At 43.6% G+C, this 13413-nt stretch overlaps 1 protein-coding gene across 1 annotated transcript in view; it reads left to right on the forward strand.

Moving 5' to 3' along the window:
* Positions 1 to 12268: 12268 nt before the first annotated feature.
* rundc3b (RUN domain containing 3b) overlaps positions 12269 to 13413 on the forward strand; it is a 44620-nt gene continuing 43475 nt past the window's right edge. The window contains exon 1 of the mRNA XM_007242088.4: positions 12269 to 12499. Coding sequence (XP_007242150.1) covers positions 12417 to 12499 — 83 coding nt within the window. The 5' untranslated portion in view covers positions 12269 to 12416. The remainder of the gene's footprint in view (positions 12500 to 13413) is intronic.

The raw sequence follows: 13413 nt of genomic DNA on the forward strand, positions 1-13413 counted from the left end.
CATTTAGAGCATTTATTTACAGAAAATGAGAAATGGCTGAAATAACAAAAGATGCAGATCTTTCAGACCTTAAATAATGCAAAGAAAACAAGTTAATATTCATAAAGTTTTAAGAGTTCAGAAATCAATATTTGGTGGAATAACCCTGTTTTTAATCACAGTTTTCATGCATCTTGGCATGTTCTCCTCCACCAGTCTTACACACTGCTTTTGGATAAATTTATGCCACTCGTGGAGCAAAAATTCAAGCAGTTCAGCTTGGTTTTCATTTTTGGAAAATTCAGTGGTCTCTTATTTTTTTCCAGAGCTGTATTAGTTCAATAAAAAAATATTATGGTGACAGGCCTACATTAAGGCACAAATAGTGTGAATAGACACCCGTATAAAGAGGCCTTAAAATTTACCATGTGGTCTTTAATGCCCAATTAAAGCTACGTTAAAAGTACAGTTTAGTGAATGATTTAAATAAAAAAGACACATTTGTTTTTTTTCTTTCATGGCATGTCTACAAATCACTCACAAATTGTGGCTTATTACACCATAAAATAACTTGAGCTATTTTCAGATATCTATTTTGTATTTATCAATTGTTTGAGTTAATGAGATTCTATCATTTTTAGTACTGAAAGGGCTTGTATATACCACCATCCACAAATGTTTTTTCACTAATCTGAAGAAACCTTTATCCAGGCAAACAACAGCAAAAATCATCCTAAAGTTTCTCTAAGAGTTCTTATGATTGTTTATAGAACCAGTATCTGTTATACCGGAACCTTAAGGAGTCGTTTTTTATGTGGTATATATGGTTTCTCTCTACAAGAAAAAACTCTCTGAAACTCTTTAAAAGCGGTTTGCTGAAGAATTACTTTAATTAGCCTTTAGAGGGATAGCTCTTAAAAATGTTTTGCAAGTGACATACATTTTTTAAGTTTACGTAATTCTTCATAATATAAAGGTTATCAAATATGGATTATACACAGTACTGAAAAAATGTTGTTTTGGTTATTATATTTGGAGAGGTATTTTTTAAGGTGGCATAGAAGCTTTGTCTATTTTAATAATAAATAGGCATATACATATTACTGAAACTTTTTTAAATACTATATTTTACCATTCCAAATTGTCTAACTTGAATAAAGCTTTTTTTTAAGCTTTTTGAAGACTCATAATAATATACAAATTAATTACCAATTTATTTTCATTATAATTTCTTCAGAAAACAATTAAATTAATTAATTAATTCATCATTAACATATACAAATTTAATATTGATTCATTTTCAATCTAATATGTATACATACAAAATATACAAATGTATATTTTAAGGAGGAACACTAGAAAAAGAGACCAAAAGCTGGCTTTTTAGCATCTGCTCTGAATGGGATTGCATCATGAGCTTTATGTGTAACACTGTGTGTTATCAGGCTGTAATGTGTAATCATTAACCCCTTTAAGCCGCTCTCACGTTCTGAAAGACATCTTCTTCACTCTCCCACTCATCCCACTCTACACTCATACTGATGTAATCGTGTGTAAGATACAGTCAGAGAATATCAGCAGAACACTTTATCCCCCTGATAATTTTGTGTATTACATACTGTACATACTTTAAAGATGGTTTCATTGCTGGCCATCAGCAGCCAGAGTCTGAGAGAGCACAATTGGCCATTCTCTTTCTTATAGTGACTTGTAGAATGTTCCAGATTTTTTTAGATGGGGTAATGTGTTACGGTAACAGGACTGAAATAAAATGTGTATTTAACTTAAATATTATGGATTTATTATGAAGATGGATTTGGAGTCACACGACTATGCAAAAGAAAAAAAGGTTTTAATAATTATATTTTATGGTAAAGTTTATAGTTAGAGAGTGGAAACAGGTAACAAATGCTATTATCTTCAGTGTTCTAAGTAGTTTTAATTAACTTTTTTCAAATTAAATATCTTACTTATTCATTGCGGTCAATGTATAAGACCCTATGCTTAATAAAAAAAAATATTTTAAAGTTATTTTGTGTACACATTTATACATGTCATTTCCAGGGGACAAAAATGGCACAGATTCGGCGGAATATGACATTTATGTAAAATTAATTATTCTGTGGATTATGGATTGTTAGGTTCTTCCAGTGACATTTGAGGGAAGCATGTACACGAGACAAAACAAATTAGGCCTGGAACATTTTTATTTACCACAGGAAACAACTGCAATGATTTCTGAATATAATGTAACCGTTCCTCATAAAAAAACAACACCCTTATATGGATATAACCCTGACTACAGAATGATGTCAACAGTGTGACGGTTTATGACTGTAAGATGTTTATCAGAGAATAACATTCCTCTTCAGCTTCTGTCATAGATTGTAATGAGTTTATTGACCCCTGCTATAACTCATACATAGCATCAGGGAAGGCTGGTGCTGCTGCCTTATGCTTTTTGTGTGTTAAATATGGATCCTACTTTATTCTTATACAGAATATACCCCCACACACACACACACACCACCCTTGTTTATCTAACACATTAAGTGGTTTTCTCATATATTTTTTATCTGCATGACACTGTAATACTTTTATTATATTTACATTAATTTGGTACTACATATGCAACCTTCCATGCTGGCCACCAGAGGTCACTGTAATATAAACATTCTCAGATCAGTACATGAAGGTGGCTTAGTAATACCTAATATAAGGCAGTATCAACTGGACTTTCAGTTTAGATATATAATAAATTGGGGTTGGATTAATGTGGATTCAGTGTGGTTTGTCTGTTAAATTATTCAGTTTAGGGAAGCCAATCTCTTGCCTCAGCCTTCATTTTATCCTGAATTCAAAAAAGCTGCAATTTGTAAGAATAATTTATTGTCAAATCTTCTCTACAAACAGATTCTCTAATGAGAAAACAGAAACACATGGTTAATTTCTTTTTATTTTTCATACATTTTTTTATTTATTTTACCTTTTGCTTGCATTTTACATTACATTACATTTGGCAGACACTTTTGTCCAAAGCGACTTACAATAATGATGTACATAGAGTAACAGAATTTTAAGGTAAAAAAAAAATTATAAAAAAAGCATTTTTAGATAGGGCCTAAAGGAGGTCAAAAGGACATAATGGGATGGAGGAGAAAAAGGGGAAGAAGGAAAAAATGAGGAGTTTCATTCATTCAAGAAAATCCATATTTTCTTCAGGCCCTTAAAAATAACAGATTATCTCATTAAAAAAAAGGCAGGTATTACAGTTTTGAGGGACCTTTTTGAAGGTGATTATATCTGAGCCAACATTTTTATTTGTTTAACATGTGCTAGTTTACTGAGACCTAGTTCGGTTTCCCCAATGGGGTCATCATTAGAGGCCATTTGAATCCCACATGGGTCCCATTTATACCCCATATGCAGTGTATAACCCAAATAGGGCCATGTTTAACCCCTCCTGGTCCCTGATGGAGCCCATCACTGATGTTCATATGTGGGCCCAAAATGGGACACATGAACAAAAGTTACTGGGTACTGGGTTCGAGTTGGTCTACCCATACAGGTCCAACATGGGCATGTTTACAGGGATGCTTTCATTTGACCAACTGTGTTTAAATCTTTTAAATACTATGTATAATATTGGACATTGGTATGCAGCACTTAATAGAAAGTCTAGAATTAACATTGAATAACTCTTCAAAAATGCTTTTATTAGACAGAGATATGGCAACCTGGCAAGAGCATGGTCAAGCTTTTTATCACTTGGAGACAATGGAGACATAATGTAACAAAAATATTTCCTTGTTGACAAATGTTACTCATACAATTAAATTGCTGAGTGGATTAATGATAAGCCCCAACTTTATCAGATTGACACAGGAATGATTTATTAGACCTTGCAAATGAATATCTGACACATCAAGCTAAAGAAAAAACTGGCCGATGGTATAACTGTCTTTTTTATTATACAGAACAATGAATTTCTGTACATTCAAAAATGTACCAAAGGGACTAAATAGCTTTACGAAGCACAGACCCTTTGTCAATGTCTTGAACTGATCTATCTATTGTGTTTGAACCTGAACCTGTGAACCTTTTTTATTCAGTATGTTCTGTGTTGTGTGTGTTTGACAATAAATGTATTGTAATCACTGAACAAAGTTAAGGCTATTATTCATAGAATGCTACTTATGAATTGACTGAGTCAGGTCACAAAGTCCCTCATGGTTTCTTTACGCCTACATTTAAACCTAACTAACTTTAAAATTAGTAACACCATCACTAACGGTGGGCATACACCGTATGCCACATTTTGGAACTTCTTGAATTTTACAACATAAAACCTCACATAAAATATAAAAAGGTACCATGGATGATCCAAGCTGCTGAACATCATGGACAATGTTCACCATCCTCTGCACAGCACCATCACCAGGCAGAGGAGCTCATTCAGCGGCAGACTACTGTCCCAGTCCTGCTCCACAGACAGACTCAGAAAGTCTTTTGTCCCTCAGGCCATAAGACTGTTCAACTCCTCTCAGCACAGCAAACTGAAGACTCTGTGACACTTTTTCACTCTGGTAACTCCAGCCACACCATGGACACACCCCCATCTATGGACACACTCTCAGACTTGCTGATGCCTATAACACTATTTTTATAGTTGTACCCTATTTTGCACTAGTAGTTCATTCACTAGTTCATTCATCTACTGTTTACGTATCTTTTGCACTGCTGAATTTAAATCATTATATAACTGTGTATTTGCACTTTCTGTATGGCTGACATCAGTTATCCTCTCTTTATGCACATCAACTGGTGTTCACTGTCTATTGTGTTCAACTGCATTCTACATTCTACATTACACACACTAAAGACTGTACTTTTACACTGTACATTCTACTTTTTTGTTTGATTGTATTTATATTTATCTTTATATTGTGGCGTGGAAGAGGAAGGAGGACTCGTGAGACTCATTGCAAGTACTCAACAGCTCTTTATTAACAGGCTTGCCACTCACTTATAGCCTTTAACAAGGCTAGGAGAGCGAAACCCAACTGCCAACACAGCACAGACAGTCCTGAGGCCACCAACCCAGCTATCCAGCACAGAGATGGTAGGTCCCCTTAACCCACCCAAAACATACCCCCATAATGCCCCGCTGGCTTCGGATTACCATGACCCGCCCCCACAGGCACACTAAAAGCTGGCACACACACACACACACACACACAGACGCCACATAGCCCCCCCCAAACCCAACAATAACCCCATGAACAACAAAATTTTTTTTATTTTTTTTTTTTACAATCAGTCACACACAAAGTCCTGAAGACGGGCGGGCGGCCTCCTCACCCGCGGCAGCCTGGAGGGGCCGGGCAAAGCGCCACCCGCCAGTGGTTCCACAGAGTTAGAGTTCTGGTCAGGCTCAGGTGCAGGGCCGGCAGGTTCCGCACCGCCGTCCCCAGTGTCCAGCAGTTTCGGCCTATATGGGGCCAGCCTGTCCCGGTGCACAATCATTCTGCGCCTGCCCCACCGGATCCTGTACACCACCTCCCCAAGCCTGGACAGCACCAAGCACGGACCCACCCATGCCGACTGAAGCTTCGGGCACAGTCCCTTTTTACGCTGAGGGTTGTACAGCCAAACCCTCGCCCCCACAGATAAAGGCTCCCCAAAGCAGCGCGTATCATACGCGCGTTTCTGCTTCCATCCGGCAGCAGACTGGTTCGAGCGCGCGAGCCCGTGCGCTAAATCCAGTGAGGACAGAAGATGCGAAACGAAAGTGGGCGCGTCCGTAGCGTGCTCGCCCCCATCAGGAGGCGCCCCGAAAGCCAGAGCCACTGGCGTCCTCAGCTCGTCACTCTGCGGATGAAGGGGCGTCGTCCTGGTCTTATGTATGCCCAAGATGCGGCAGACCTCCGCCATGACCTCCGACTCGAAGTTCCTCCCCTGGTCGCTATGCAGCTCCCCCGGAACCCCGAATCTGCAGAAGAACTCCCGCACCAGGACATCCGCAGTGGTGACCGCCCCTTGGTCCGGCACCGCGTAGGCCTCCGGCCACTTCGTAAAATAGTCCATCGCCACTAAGACATAGCGGTTCCCAGAGTCCGTCACCGGGAAGGGGCCCAACACATCCACGGCCACCCGCTGCATCGGGCCGCCGCACTGATAGGGGTGAAGTGGGGCGCGGGGCGCCCTCGCAGGGCCTTTCTTGGCGGCGCACACGTCACAGCAGTGCACGAAGAGCTCCACATCAGCCCTGCACCCAGGCCAATAGAAGCGTTGTTTCAGGCGCTTCAGGGTTTTGGTAACGCCAAAGTGCCCAGCCCCAGGCGACCCATGGACTCCCCATAGGACCGAATCCCTAAGCGCCCGCGGTATCACCACCTGAAACACGCGCCGCCCATTCGCCGGATCCTCCCAGGTATGGCACAGCACGCCATCAGATAAGCTAAAGCTAGCCCAGTTGGAGCGCAGCGCTTTAGCGACCGGACCCAACGGCACCACCTCCTCCCACGACGGCGCGACATCCGCCTGGAGCGCGTGTACTGCCCACATTAAGTCGCGATCCGCCCGTTGCGCATCTCGGATCTGTTCTACGGACACCTGGGCCACCGCTACGCTGCCGGCCACATCCGCTGAGACTGCAGCGCAACGAGCAGTCTCAGCGGATTTCTCCTCCGCACGAGCGCAATGCTTACAGTCAACGGCCGCACACGGCCGGCGAGACAAAGCATCCACGTTACCATGGCTACGGCCCGGTCGGTGCACAACCTCGAAGCTAAACTCCTGGAGTCTAGATATCCAGCGCGCAAGCTGTCCCTCGGGCTCGCGGAAACGCATGAGCCACTGTAGCGAGGCGTGGTCGGTGCGCAGCAGAAATGGGACCCCATACACATACGGTCGGAAATGTTTAAGGCTCTCGACCATCGTGAGTAGCTCCCGGCGCGTTACGCAATAGTTAAGCTCCGCCTTGTCCAGGCAGCGGCTATAGTACGCTATTACGCGCTCTGAGCCATCCTGAACCTGTGACAGGACCGCTCCGAGGCCACGGTCGCTCGCATCAGTATCCACAATGAAACTCTCCGACATATTCGGATATGCTAGAACTGGAGCATTGCATAGACGGCTTTTTAGCTCCTCGAACGCTCGCTCTGCCTCGTCAGACCAGTGGAATGTCACACCCGGTCTAGTTAAATTGTGAAGCGGCGCCGCCACGTCCGCGAACCCCCTGATAAACCGCCTGTAATACGATGCGAGCCCCACGAAACTACGAACCATTTTCGCGTTACGTGGGACAGGCCAGTCACGGACAGCCTCCGTCTTTTTAGGGTCGGTTTCCACACCAGCACCGCTCACTACATGGCCCAGAAAATTCACGCGCTGCCTCAGCAGGTTACACTTCGCCGGGTTGAGCTTCAGGTTAGCCGCCTGAATCGCGCCGAGCACCACCTCGAGGTGAGAGAGCGCGGAGTCGAAGTCGGTCCCGTGCGCCATGACAGTCCATCACAAACTCGCCTGCCACATCCCTCGCGAGCTCAGGCTTTATCAGCGAGACTGACGAGCCCGTGTCCACCAGCGCGTCCACCGTCACTCCATTCAGCGTGCACTTCAGAAAATAGCCGCCGGGTCCGACAGCTCCGTGATCAGGTTCCGAGGGTAAGCCTAGAATCCCTGGGGCCACCGTAACCCTCACTTGGTGGTCCCGGCTCCGTTTCCCGGCCGCACTGCGCTCGCTTGTGGCCACGCCCCCCGCAATGCCAGCACTCCAGTTGCGCATCAGGCCGGCTCCGCCTCCATCTCGGTGGATCATGGGCTCCGGGCGACGTCCCCCACGGTTCCGGATGGCTGGACAGGATGAGTTCGGACCGCTCAGCCACCTCCACCGCGGCCTCCAGGGTCTGTGGGTCGGCCAGTCTCACATGTTTGCGCAGCTCGCCTGGCTCTAGGGCGCGCAGGAAATTATCCAGCGCGAGACTTCTCTGAGCCGCTCGCGGAAATGCCGGATAAGCTTGGCGGGTTAGCAGAGCCATCTCAGATGCCAGCACGCCCAAAGTCTCTCCCCACTGCCGGCGCCGGTCCGCCACTAGCATTTTGGCGGCCGCCTCGGAAGGTTGACGGCTGAAACGGGTTCTCAGCGCCCGCGTCAACTCAGACAGCTCGCAGCGGCACTCCGCGGGGAGCTCGATCAGCACCCTCAGTGCGTCTCCCTGCAGCGCCAGACAGAGGTTGGCCGTCCGTCCAGCCCGCACGGCCCGCCACGATCTCCAGCTGGGCTTCGAAGGCCGTCCAGTCAGCGCTGCCGTCATAGAATGACAGGCGGGAATGAGCCGTCAAGCTCGCCGTCAGCGCGCCGTCCACTCTGGGAGCCGGCGCCACCGACTCCACGCCATCCGCTCCGCGAGCCGGCGCTGACGTCATCGCGCCGTCCACTCTGGGAGCCGGCGCCGCCGTCCTCGCGCCATCTGTTCCGCGGGCTCGACCTTCGGACAGCCTGCTGGCGCCGTCCGGTCTGGGCCCACTCCGCTGGTGAGTCTTGCCCCTCGTCCGCTGGTCCGCCGTTATCCTCTTCAGTCGTTCGATTTCCGCTGCCAGCGGCTCCATATCATCCAGCAGGGCCGCTTCTGACACCAAATGTGGCGTGGAAGAGGAAGGAGGACTCGTAAGACTCATTGCAAGTACTCAACAGCTCTTTATTAACAGGCTTGCCACTCACTTATAGCCTTTAACAAGGCTAGGAGAGCGAAACCCAACTGCCAACACAGCACAAACAGCCCTGAGGCCACCAACCCAGCTATCCAGCACAGAGATGGTAGGTCCCCTTAACCCACCCAAAACATACCCCCATAATGCCCCGCTGGCCCCGGATTACCATGACCCACCCCCACAGGCACACTAAAAGCTGGCACACACACACACACACAGACGCCACAATATCTTATATTTTTTATTTTGTAACTTTGTGTATTATACCTGCTGCTGGATGTCTAGAATGTCCCCTCTGGGATCAATGAAGTATCTATCTATCTATCTATCTATCTATCTATCTATCTATCTGTCTGTCTGTCTGTCTGTCTGTCTGTCTGTCTGTCTGTCTGTCTGTCTGTCTGTCTGTCTATTTATCTATAAAAAAAGCAGGAAAATGATTGGACAATCAGGTCAACTTTAACAGGTAATGTCCTAACAAAAGAAAATGCTGCTGGGAACTTGGTCTTTGGTCCACCCATTCCTGGGACATGTGAGCGCCTGATTTAAACACACAAACACTAACATCAGGTAAATTACACCCATAAAATATGTTACTCTCTATCAATAACTTATAATAATAATAATAAAAATCACCCGAACTCATGCCTCTTGAAAAAACACAAATGGGGGGAGGAAGTCAACCATAACACAATAATATAACATAACATTACATAATGACATCAATGAGCCCTGAAGCTCCTCAAAGTCCCATAAAACTCAGACAGCAGCAACACAATGAAAATCACATGAAAATCTGTGTGGGTGAAAATCACCCACGGTTAGCATTCTAGGGTTAATGCAAACCTTCTAAGTGCAGAGTCTTGAACTTTAACATGAAATATTGGCAAACACACTGGGAACAAAGCCATGTCTGTTTATTGGCTGCTCAAGCTTGAAATATTCTCCATCCAATGATTAATGCAGTGTTCACCAGGTGAAGAGGAGAAGTAATAAAATGCCCTTGATTTTTGGACAGAAAGCTTAGAAAGTGTCCTTAGAATGGGATAACAGCCAAAACAGCAGCTAAAAAACTTTGCTATAATGATGTTTCATTAGGAAGGGCCTTGCTGCTTTCCGGTATGAGTTTCTGGGCTGGTTTCCCAGACTCTATTGGATATTTCACAGTGAAAAGCCTTAGCAAATTAGACTACAGTAGGATGGAATCAAACGTAAAGGGATGGAGTAGTGGGAGTTCAGATTTACAGCAAACAAAATTAATCAGCTAAGACATGACTGGCAAACTCACCAGTGATAGTTCAGTAGATATGCTGTCCTTTACTTGGGGACAAATGTATATGTGCCCAATTGGATGACTCTTCTTGCAAAAGAAATAGAATGATTGGCCAAATGTATAAAAAAAATGTCTTAATGAATGCCCATCCAATAGAAAAATGTGCTATTTTGAAGTTCTACCTCCTTGACCGTGTCCCAAAAGGTGCCTTTTTAAGTAGAGACAATGTGACCCTCAATTTATGTGACAGTTTTGTTTTGTTGAGAGTCTACTACAGCTACAGGTAAGAAAATGTGATAAAGTATTTAGTTCTAAATCAGAAATGCACTCCAATTAATAAAATGTGATGCAGCTCTGTAAAGGGTGTTTTCTAATAGAAGCCACTTTAGTAAAGAAAATGTGAAGTGATGAAAAGCAGGACCAAACAACATATACTGTATAAAAAATGGTACCAAATAACTCAACAAACGCTCATCTATTGCAGATAGACTGGACACCCCTGATGCAGACCTTCTTTTGGCACTATAATCCTTTTGCTCTTCAACACTTTTTAAACACTTCAATCGAAAATGGTATGAGGCTGCTTTTGTGTTGGTTGGGTTTCCTAGGTGTAAAAACCTATTTAGGCTTAGAGATCTTTGTTTGTGTGGCTGAATCACACTGGCTTTTCCATATAACACCAGAAGCACAAAAGCCTTCAAATCCAAGATGATTGAAAATGTGTCCCTTGCTTGTCAACCTGATGAACATCGTCTAAGCTTTTTAAACGCAGGTATCAATATCAGACCTCAAACAGTATAAATGTGAGCACTGGAATATGTGGAGCACTAGACATGTTAGCTAATCTGCTATGCTCACTGGTATTTACTGAAAAAACAAATAGGGAAACATTTAAGGAAGTGAGTGTGTTGATGTTGCTCTCTCTGTATCTCCAAAAACACACCAGATAAGGGACAAGACAACAGCCATACTCAGTGTATATCATCTCTCTATACATTTAAACATATTCACAGCATTTAAATCACACATTTAGTGGCTTCTGCTGTCATTGGAGTGATAGAGAAAAGCAGAAAGCTAGGTTACCATAAGCTGCAGCTCCGAGAGATCTATTGTTTACTGTCCCAAAGTCTGTTTAAACCCACCCTTCATAACTTTAAGTAGCTCAATATCTATGGTTGCTACAGACATTCACAGCACATTACATTTTTAACGTTTATAATGAAGGCTTTTAATTAATTGATTTGATTAATTTTAAATGATTATGAATGATTTTCATTTTCACCCGCGACTGTATTTTAAATATGGTTTGAAAAACAGCCAACATGGCCGTTGCCATTCAAACACTAAGTCGTCATTTTGACATACTAAGTCGTTATTTTCGAGATAATTAGTCATCATTTTGAAATACTAAGTTGTTGTTTGGAGAAGTTGTCATTTTGAAATACTAAGTTGTAGTTTAAAGAAACGTCATAATTTTGAGATACTTTGTTGTTATTTAGAGATACTAAGTTGTAATTTAAAAATACTAAGCCATCACTTTGTGATACTAAATTGTTATTATGAGATACTAAGTTGTTATTTTAAAATGCTAAATTGTAATTTAGAGATACTAAGTTGTTATTTACAGATACTAAGTCATCATCTTGAGATAATAAGTCGATATTTTGAGATGCTAAGTCGTCATTTTGGTCGTCATTTGGAAATACTAAGTTGCTATTTTGAGATACTAAGTCGTTATTTAGAGATACTAAGGTGTTATTTTGAGATACAAAGTCATTATTTGAAGATACTAAGTTATTATTTTGATATACTAAGTCGTCACTTCGAAATACTAAGTCGTTATTTTGAAATACTAAGTAGTTATTTTGAGATACTAAGTTGTAATTTAGAGATACTAAGTCGTCATTTTGTGATACTAAGTCGTTATTTTGATATAAGTTAGTAATATATAATCACATAACCACTTAATATCTCAATATAATGAGCTGTGGTTTTACTTGTTTTAGTCGGCACTTACAATGGACTTCCATTAAAAGTAAATGGACTATTTAGGATGTAGTGATGTCCTCACTTGACCCATGTAGGTAGCTCACTACGTAGGGAGCAGTGGGCAGTTCGGGACGCACCCAGAGAATCACTCAATGGGGAAACTCCCATAGCCCGTGCGTGTGTGAGCGCGTGCGCGGGTGTGCGGTGTATAGTACCAGTCTCGGCATGTGATTCTGAAAGCTACGTTAACCCCCCCCCTCCTCCTCCTCCTCCTCCTCCTCCTGAGTGTTGTGTGGTCTTGTGACCGCCTGCCTCACTCAGCACTGCTGCTCCTCTATCAGTCACTCACTGGAGCCGAGCGGCGACCAGCGAAACCTGCAGCCGCCGGAGAAACACCAGGACCCGGGGAGCAGAGAGCCAGCCGCGCAGGGGCGGAGCGGGGCTGCAGACCAGCCGAGGCATGGCATCCATCAACGGGGCGCGTAAGAAAGCCGCGGCGCGGAACCGAGCCGTGGAGAGGCGGAATTTTATCACGGTTTGCAGGTGAGTTCAGCTCGGTTTCACCACTCGGAGCTCGATTTATCTGGCCGGGGAACCTTACTGCAGCTCCTGGGTTTCTGCTGGAAATTGTGGCTTTTTTATTATTTAATTTCTGCCTCTGTTTTCTCTGCTGGAGCGCCTGTCTGTGCGCGAGAGTCTGCGTAACGCTGCGTAACGGGTTGATAAATGGAAACGAGTGGCAGAGCTATTGTAAGAGCATGACGTCATGCGTGCTCCATGCAAGTTGTACAGGTGAAGCTGTTGATGCTGATGCTGCTGATAATAATGAGAAGGATGGGAGGAGGAGGAGGAGAAGGAGGATGCTGATTGGCTGATTCAGGAGAGTACAGATAGATAGTTTTCTGATGAGCACTGCCTGGCCAAACAAAGCAAATGATCTGTGGTATCTGCTGCAGTTGTCTAGGTTTAGGTTCAGCAATAGTATTTGCTGAATGGATGGGGTCAGCTGACTACCTGAATATACTGAATATAGACCAGGTTATTCCATTAATGGATTTTTTTCTTCCCTGATGACACAGGCATATTCAAAGATGATAATAACAGGATTAATGAGACTGGAATTGTGAAAGAGTGATTCAGTCCTGACCTTAACCTCATTGAGAATCTTTGGGATGTGCTGGAGAAGACTTTGTGCAGAGGTCAGACTCTACCTTCATCAATGCGGCAAGATCTTGGTGAAAAATTAAATCAACTCTGGACTGAAATAAATCTTGGGACACTGCAAAAGCCTATTGAAACAATGCCACAGTGAATGCGTACCACAATCAAAGCTAAAGGGGGAACAACCAAAAATTAGATTAATGATTTTTTTGGCCTGGCAAAGTATGCTAAATATTGTCATTAAAGATGCAGTGAAAAGATAAAAAATAAAAAAACACTGATATATAAAAAAAATC

The sequence above is a fragment of the Astyanax mexicanus genome, chromosome 1 (assembly GCF_023375975.1).
Source record: "Astyanax mexicanus isolate ESR-SI-001 chromosome 1, AstMex3_surface, whole genome shotgun sequence".
In the NCBI taxonomy this organism is placed as follows: Eukaryota; Metazoa; Chordata; class Actinopteri; order Characiformes; family Acestrorhamphidae; genus Astyanax; species Astyanax mexicanus.